We start from the raw sequence: 8,482 nt of genomic DNA on the forward strand, positions 1-8,482 counted from the left end.
AAGCACTAGGAAAGGGGGGGGGGGGGGGGGGGCGACGTGACGGCTGAGCGCATATTTGCATTTATGTGTTTTTGTGTGCTCACCTAGTGGCGCTGTCATATGGAAACCTTGTATTTATTCGTTTTCATTTCAGTGACCCATGTGAACTGTGTCCTGAGATGTATTACAGATAGTGACAATGTGCACATTAATATGTCATGTGTGTTTATGTAGGTGTGTGATTATGGTACCTGGCATTGCTCTGAAAGCCTGTGATGCTCCTCAGTGTGCTTCTGCCCTTGTTTAACCTCATCCTGTCAGAGAGGAGACACGAGAAAAAAAGGAAGATGAGCATAACAACAATAAGGGTGACACAGCAACTTGTTGGCAGCCAATTAAACATGGTTGTAAAGACTCACATTACTGCTGCCATAAACAGTAAAAGCCAATCAAGCGAGAGCGCAGACGTTAAGATTAGGAGGCCTACACTGCCCCCAAGTGGACTCGTGGTGCTATAGTGTAATTTGGCACTGGTGGTTCAGTTTTAAGTGTCCCCCCCTTTGCGATGAGGTCATCAGAGCAGAGTGCAGTCGGCAGGTGGTTGAACTTCGGTGGTTTGGAAAATAAAACTCATCTTACTGCAGGTAAAGAATTATGTGAATTTTGGTTCTGGTGTATTTCTGACTGCAAAGATGTGCTCCGGTGAACACAGAGGATGAGTCATGCTGCCATTAACAGCAACAAAGAGAGGGGAAAAGACAACAAAGGACAGAGTGGTGTAGTAGTGCACCTACAGACAGTGACACCCACACATACACACTTGCGCGCACTATCCTACCCACACTCGAATTCAGTCTGGCTTATACACAAACACAAAAGACCCCTGACTACCTAGATCCTTTTCTTCTTTCTCCTTTGACTCCTTCTTCTTCTCCCTCTCTGACCCTTTCCTGGCACCTCGCCAGGCCTGACTCTTTGGCAGCATAATGAGCCTTTTCAGAGTGAGAAGGCAGTCGAATGTTAATTAGATCAAATCGGCCCTTTCAGGGTGGTGGGAATGGGGAAACAATCTTGCTAGAGGAGAGCAGACCACTTAAGGTTCCAGAGAGGAGAAATGGAGGCTGGAAACAGATGGTGGGCTGCCAGGAGTATTTCCCCTTCTCTGCCCCTGTTTTTTCCTCACCCCTCACTCTACATTTTCTTTCTCCTGTCTATCTCTCTCTCATAAGTGTGAACTGACAGTTTAGCCATGGGGTACTCCCGGACGTTACAATTTCCCGGGGACACTGCCAAATAACCACACCCCTCTCGCAGAGATTTCCAGGGTGTCTAACACACACACACTCGTTAGACAAATATTTCAGAGGCAGGGCAAAACCATAGCAATGTGCAGGTTATCATGGATTTTTTTTCTACACAGATATTTTTCTAACACTTGCCAGATAGATCCATGACATTTTCTCCTCCCGTCAACAGCCCTTTTTTTCACAGCTTTTTCCCCTGCCGCTCTCATAAACCACGTTAAATGATACTGGTGAAACAGCGAACACATGGAAACCGGGTCTCTGGGATTCACAGATGACTGGTGCACTGGAGCGCTGGCTACTGTTCAAGTGCTGATTCAGTCCACATAATAAATAAAGGGGGACAGACCAAGCGGGCCAGAAATAAAGGCAGGAGAGCAGCGTGATCAGCCCATAGATTTAGTGCACATTAACTCAGACGTGCCAGTGAGCAGCACTCAGTGTATCAGCCAATCAGAGGCAGACGTACTGTTTATATATACATATTTAGAAAGACACTCTGCTGGTTTTTTTGTCCAGAGACCCCCTCCTACGAACAGACTGTCTGTGTTTACAGTGGTGAGGATCAGCTGTCTGTGCTGTGCATCAGCGTATTGATTGAGCAGCTTGTGCGAGTGTGTCTGTGAGTGCGTTGATGTATGTGTGTGTGTGTGTCAGGCTTCAGACTGAGGCAGAGCAGCTGTTTTAGAGTTACTGCATACCCGGGGGGGCCTAAGGTCAGTGTCAGTGTGACATTTCACAGCCCAACCGGGGGTACCGCTTGTGCACTTTCTGTGTTAAACATGGGAACTGAGACCTACAATATACAGTAAAGCTATTCATGAAATATAGTATCTCCCATCTCATACTATTTATAACAAGGCCTTTTGTTTGGAGAGCTATTAAAGCATCTTTCTATCTTTCATGGCCCTAGAGGGACTCTGTGAACTTCACAGCCTGTTCCACACGCCCAAAGGCACCTACACAGAGGTTGAGTTATTTATTAAAATACAACAAAAGCTCATCAGAGGGAGAACATTTAATAAATAACCAAATGCAGATCCCACTGTCCTGGCTGCATAAAAAAAGGTTTTATGCATATTGAGGTGTATTCGTTAGACTATGACAGATTTTTTTGTTTAATAATAACCCCTGTATTGTGATATGCATGGCCAGATTTTTGCCTATACACAACCTTTTCATCTAGGCCTTTTGAAGATTCTTGACTTGTTAAAGGGTCATTCTTTGGCTTTGAAAAGAGCGGTACAGTGGCTTCGGTTCCCCATCAGAAAGGGCTGTCTGAAAAGGTCTATCTCTGTAGGGATCCTTTCCATAATGGTGTCAGACACTTAGAATAATTATCTGAGCCGTTGTTAGTAGCAAAAAGTAGAGGATATACTTTGACAGGGTCATTTGCATAATTTGGATTACGTTGCAGCTATTGCAGCCAAATTTTAGGATCAATTCCAAAATCTTTTGTACCTATTAGTCATTTAGACCTCCAGATATGTCAAAATAGAGCCCAGGTTTAAAAATAAATGAATTGTCTTTTAAGATTTGGCTCTACGGAGCATCTACTCAACCAACAGCTCTATTAGCAGCCCCCCTCTGTTAATCCCACACCAGTCAGTCACAGTCCCAGTCCACCTCCTGTCCACAAACCATTGTGCTCCATCACTGGATGGGTGTGTCCAGCCAGCATGTCTGACATCTATGTAAAACACGTCGGTGCAGCACGAGAGAGCAAACAAAGGGGGGTGTGAGAGAGGAAGCAGACTGGAGGGTGCATGCTGAAGCGTATGATCACTGGGGTGTTCAGAGTGTCTGATTCAGACCTGCGCTGCTGTGTCTCTCTTGGTCACGTGAGGTGGCTGCTTCCCCCTCCCCGCTGACTCCACACGTTTCGTCTGTCCGTCATCTGTAGGGCTCTTGATGTCCGCAGGGCCAGGCCTCTTCTCCAGCCTCTCACTCACCACCCTCTTACCCTGGAGAGACAGTGACTTATATTAGAGTATTATCATAATCGTGTCCAAATTGTGCACAAGAATCATTAATTTGAACATTTTTTTAACAGTAATAGTAGTAGTTGGTGGGATATGCACAGACCATTTATGGATTACGAGATTACATGTTGTACCTTACACAGCTGCTCATTTTTCAGCCATGCTAGCAGCGTGTCTCTTTGGATAGCTATGTTAGTTTGTCAGTCGGTCCACCACACTTCAGTCCATCAGAATCAAATGTCTCAACAACCACTGAATGCATTGTCATGAAATGTGGCACAGATATCCATGGTGCCATGAGAATGTATCCCCAGACCTCTGCTGTAGTGCGAATTGACATTTCAAGTTTTAATTCTGATTAATTATAATAATAATATTTTTATTGTACTTTTGATTTATGACCAAATACCTGCTGAACTACTGATATTCCCAACCTCAGCTACTGTTTACTTTGTGTTTAATGCTGATTAGCAATTGTTAGCATCCTAACACACTAAACTAAGATGGTGAACATGGTAAACATTACTAAACAGCAAGTAAAGTTAACAGCATTACCTCATGGATTAAAGTCTACACTGCATTCATCTTTGTTAAGTTCTCCTGCTTTCTTTATCAAGTTATCGTACTTGTTTTCTGCCTAAAACTTTGTCTGAATGTTTATTACATTGCTCTCAGCTAGATGTACTTATTGATTTGAATGGGGGATAGCTTTTGTGTTATTCTTTCGTTTATTTCAGTGAAGCTACAGGGGTTCTGGGGTCTCCTATATTTCTCTCTGCCACTTTGAGAAGAAATTGGCACTGCAGTGTACTTACCTTTTTGCCAGCCATGGTGACCGTTAGCTGCTTCCTGTGGCCTCGGCCAGCAGCCTGTGGAGGGCCTTCTTCCCCCCTGTCGATTCCGGCCTCCTGCTGTCCTTTCCCAGCTGGTGAACTGCCACTAAAAGCCTTTGTCACCACCACACGGTTATCCTGCTAATCAAAGACAAGAACATGTTATAAAATATTCACTATTTAATTTGTAGCATATTTTTCTTAAACAAATTGTGACAACGAGCTGTCAGTGACAATAGCAATGCTCTGAGGCATTGGTTAGTTTAGTATTATTACAGTTCTTAAGTGCGTCAACTCACGCTGGTTGACTTGCTGATTGTGATGGTAAGATCATCAGCTTTGCCTTTGCGGCTCTGCAGCGCCATTCCTTCCTCTTCTGCCCTTTTTCTGTCCTCCTCCACCTCCTAAATGCAACTCAATGAAGACAACAAACTAATGAGGAAGTTTAAAAGAGCTGCAGGCTTTCACAAAAAAGAAACATAACCCAGAATTTCTACACCTGATGGTGACCAGTGAACTTTTGGACTCCACAGAAGCTTCTTTGCCTGCAAGCACTTACCTTGTACCTCTTCATGAGCGCTTCATTCTTCCTGCGGAGAGCCTCGATCTTCTTATCCAACTCCAGGTCCCTCTCCTGATCCCTCTTGGGCATCGTGTCACTGGGGGTCTGGGATGAGACACATCGGATTATTGATACAATAACACCGTACTAAAATTAAAATTCGGGTCAAAGGTCAGAAGAATATATTTTTATCTTACTTTGAAAAATCTACTTTTTTTCTACAAAATCTTTTTTTTTCATTTAATAAAAATAGCCTAGGTTAAAGGGTTAATATTAAATGTAATATATCTAAACAAGCAGTTGTACAATAACTTTGCCTACATACAGTGTAAGACTGGCTAAATTATCTGATTAAAGAATAACAAAACAGTGATTACAAATCTGAACAGGCATTGTATGCCAGCTTTAACAATACTTGCGATGGACACATTTAGGTCTTTACCATAATAAATCTGATGTTTGGCTTTTATTTCCATATGTATTGTAAGTTGAACCATCTATAAAGTAGATAAAGGGGCCATCATAAAACAACTGACAAGAACAATATCATACCATTAATATTTAATACATCACTTATGAATAGTATACAATAGTGGTACAAAAATAATGTGTGTTATCTTATCACTAATGGATGGGAAATAATACTAAACATATCCCTTTGCTGCTTGCTTGTAACTAACAACTGTCTGTTGTTTTATGTGTGTGGCTTAATGTAAACTTTATTTGAACTACTTTTTAAATCAACAATTATTTGCTACACTGGCAATTTATTTATTTTTTTACCCAGGGACCACTACGTGTGCTGCGATAACACACAACACTAACACACCCTCACACCCACCACAGATGGAGCATTCATTACAAAGCTCAGTTACACGGGGAGAATGCATATGCAGAGCATCCGAAACATCCCAATGCGGTCAGCCTCCTCATACGACAAGAGGCCCCATAGAGAAAATCTCCATATGCTCTCATGGAACTGCACCTAGGTGTGCATTAACACTCCCTTCAAGAAAATCTCTCTTTAACTTGCTGTACCAACTGCAAACATTTGCAAGAGAGCTGCTGAGTTGGAAGGAATATGCACAGAGAATCAAAACAAGGCAAGATTAGGATAATATTACAGAATGATAATTGGGAGGCATCAACCATGTCCAACAGAGAGATCTCATTTCCTTTAGCCTGCAGTAACGTAATGTTCCCTCTCCAATCTGGACTCTGTAGTCTTTCTTAGTGGGGAAAGTGTGAATCCTTTATCTGACTGTATGGAAGCTGAGAATGGCCATGCTAGTAATTATTTTTTTAATGCAGTTTTCTTGAGATCACAAGTTAATTTATCTCGTTATCTTGAGAAAACAAACGTCAGATTATGAGATAATTTATCACGAGGAAACAACGTTTGATTTCTGAAAATCACATGATAATTATGGAGTACTTGAAAATGAGTGGGAGGATTCATAACTGAACTTTTGGTCAGTATGAAAACGTGTATTAACTGGCACGTTGCATGTCATTCCTCCATGCATTGTCCATTATGTTGACCCAATGCTGCATCTATAATACGCCATCTATGCATGCTGGCATGGAACCCCCGATCTACGGTAAGAAAAGGAAACAACCTCTTGTTTTCTCGTGATAATGGGTTGATTATCTCGTTATCTCCAGATAGCAAAGTTCATTTTCTCAAGACAATGAAATAATTAACTTGCGATTTTGAGATAACGGCATTAGAAAAAATAATCACAAGCCCAATCATCCTCTTCATAGAGCAAGCTAAAGGGCACAAGTCTCAGAGGACTGATGAATGAGGAATTCCTCTATGCAGCTCTGGAGTTAGGAAGTGCCACCTTCTTTAAAGAACTAGAGGTTCAGGTCAGGAGCATCAGCGATGCAATGAAAGAAGAAGCTGCAACAAAACCACTGTTCTGTACAGCCTGTTTTAAAGGAGCAGTAAGATATGTTGGTAGTACACTTATTCACTTTCTTGCTGCAAGTCAGAGGAGAAGACTGACATTAATCTCATGTCAGTAGGTAAATATAAAGCTACAGCTAGCAGCTGGTTAGCCTAGATAAGCATACAGATGTAGCCTTGTTGTCACTGGGAAGTTTCCAGGCAGCAGAAAAAGTCTGGCACAACCAGACGACAACAGCTTGTCATTTGTGCAATTAGTTTTTTGTATGGATTAAACAAACTAGTTAATTTGTGATCCTAAAAGGTGGCTGTAGATTGATTTTGTTACCTTAGGAGAGAGATAGGCTAGCTGATTTTCCCTGTTTGCAGCCATATACAGACATGAGAGTGGTATCAACCTTCTCCTTTAACTCTTGGCAAGAAAGCAAATATTTCCCAAAATGTTGAACTATTCCTTCAAATTGGTAAACAGACTTAAATGAAAGACTGGTCACAAGGCAACTCCTCCCTCATATAAAATGACACATATTGTTTCAAAGACACATGCTCCAGGCAATGACATGGCATTAAAAGAGAAAAAACATTTCTACTATCAAACAAACTGCTCACTTGAGCTCAGCTTATCCAACAAAAGAAAACATTTTATCAGTTCTCTGAGATTCAGGACAGAACGTGATGTGACGGGCAAATATGCAGCAAAACTTTGAAAAGGCGGGATCAGAGTAATGAGTTTCATCCCTGCGTCTGATGTTTGCTTACTGCAGCCAGCACTTTGGGGGATGCGTTTGTCTTCATAACATTCATTGTCAAAAACAGGAGCTCTCGTCTCAATCAGTTGTCTCCCACTTTGAATGAATGCTGGCATCATCTGTTGTTATTCACAGCTGAGGAGAGGTGACAACAACACCGCCAAAAAAGAAAAGTTGCCACTGCTGCTTGTTGGAAGTGTGAAGAAACATAATTCATTCTGAAGCATCCCGTTCTCCACACTCTGCATCAATTATTCGGAGGGGTCAAACCTTCTTGACAGAGGCAGGAAGTAGAAGTGCCAAAGTGAGTCAGTCATCCTCTACTGTTGCCCCAGTGACGACTAAAGAGTCGAGGCTGCTTATATGTGATATTGCTAGCAAAGAATGATGACTCATGGCCTAGAGAGCCAACAAAGACCATCACATTGGAAGTGCAAGGAATTCTTTCGTGCTTTTTCCACCGCCGCCGCTGTTACGCCTTCAAAGACTGGCTGCCACTGAGATGTTGTTGAATCGTTTGAGTTCAACACATTATCAGAGACACCGGATCTTATTTAAATGTAAGGTGTCAGCACAGACTTTTGGTTAGATAACAAAAACTGCACATCCTGTAGACAGCTGTGTCGGACCTGCAAAGACACAGTGAGCATGAGAAAAGTTGTAACTCACTCAGAGAGGCGGCAGACTGGAAAGTAGCTACCTCCCAGCTTCTAGTTGTCAGGGTATCCAAACACAACAGACCGTGAGGACATACCACCAAGAATAGGCGCAAGGGAGAGTCACGCTGCCGACTCTGAATCTCAGCAAGGCCAATGGCGGAGACTGAAGTGAACGCCGGCCTCCACAAACCAAACTGGGGGGACAGTACCCCCTCTGGGTTTTCAGCCCCCGGCCAGCTCTGTGATTGTGCAGCAGCAAGGCACACATACACACGCAACCACCAAACACACAGAGACGTTGTGGGTCTGCCAGCGGACGGCACCCATGCCCGGACAGGCAGGCGAAGGGGAGGAGGGGGGCCCTGCAGAGAGAAAGCTGCCAAGGCTTCCCTCCCTACCCAGCGTTCCTGCCACCTACAGGAGCTACAAGAGGGGGGAGAGAGAGTGAGAGAGAGCGAGAGAGAGAGAGAGAGAGAGAGAGAGCCAGAGACACAGCTGAAAC

General features: G+C 43.1%; 1 protein-coding gene across 9 annotated transcripts in view; it reads right to left on the reverse strand.

The window, feature by feature from the left end:
- LOC118337066 (coiled-coil domain-containing protein 9B) overlaps positions 1-8,130 on the reverse strand; it is a 17,881-nt gene extending 9,751 nt beyond the window's left edge. For 2 of the 9 annotated variants that reach the window (XM_035673903.1, XM_035673901.1), the window contains exons 1-6: positions 7,332-7,391; positions 4,658-4,765; positions 4,398-4,502; positions 4,081-4,236; positions 3,098-3,247; positions 231-293 (exon numbers count right to left, since the gene is read on the reverse strand). In XM_035673903.1, the coding sequence (XP_035529796.1) occupies positions 231-293; positions 3,098-3,247; positions 4,081-4,236; positions 4,398-4,502; positions 4,658-4,765; positions 7,332-7,376 (627 nt within the window). In that variant the 5' untranslated portion in view covers positions 7,377-7,391. Of the gene's footprint in view, positions 1-230; positions 294-3,097; positions 3,248-4,080; positions 4,240-4,397; positions 4,531-4,657; positions 4,766-7,331; positions 7,392-7,990 lie in introns of those variants that run through there. The other 7 variants (XM_035673902.1, XM_035673900.1, XM_035673904.1 and 4 more) reach the window with 6 other exon arrangements.
- Between the last annotated feature and the right edge of the window lie 352 nt (positions 8,131-8,482).

The sequence above is a fragment of the Morone saxatilis genome, unplaced genomic scaffold, assembly GCF_004916995.1.
Source record: "Morone saxatilis isolate NCDOM2014 unplaced genomic scaffold, NCSU_SB_2.0 Contig3, whole genome shotgun sequence".
NCBI classification, from domain to species: domain Eukaryota; kingdom Metazoa; phylum Chordata; class Actinopteri; family Moronidae; genus Morone; species Morone saxatilis.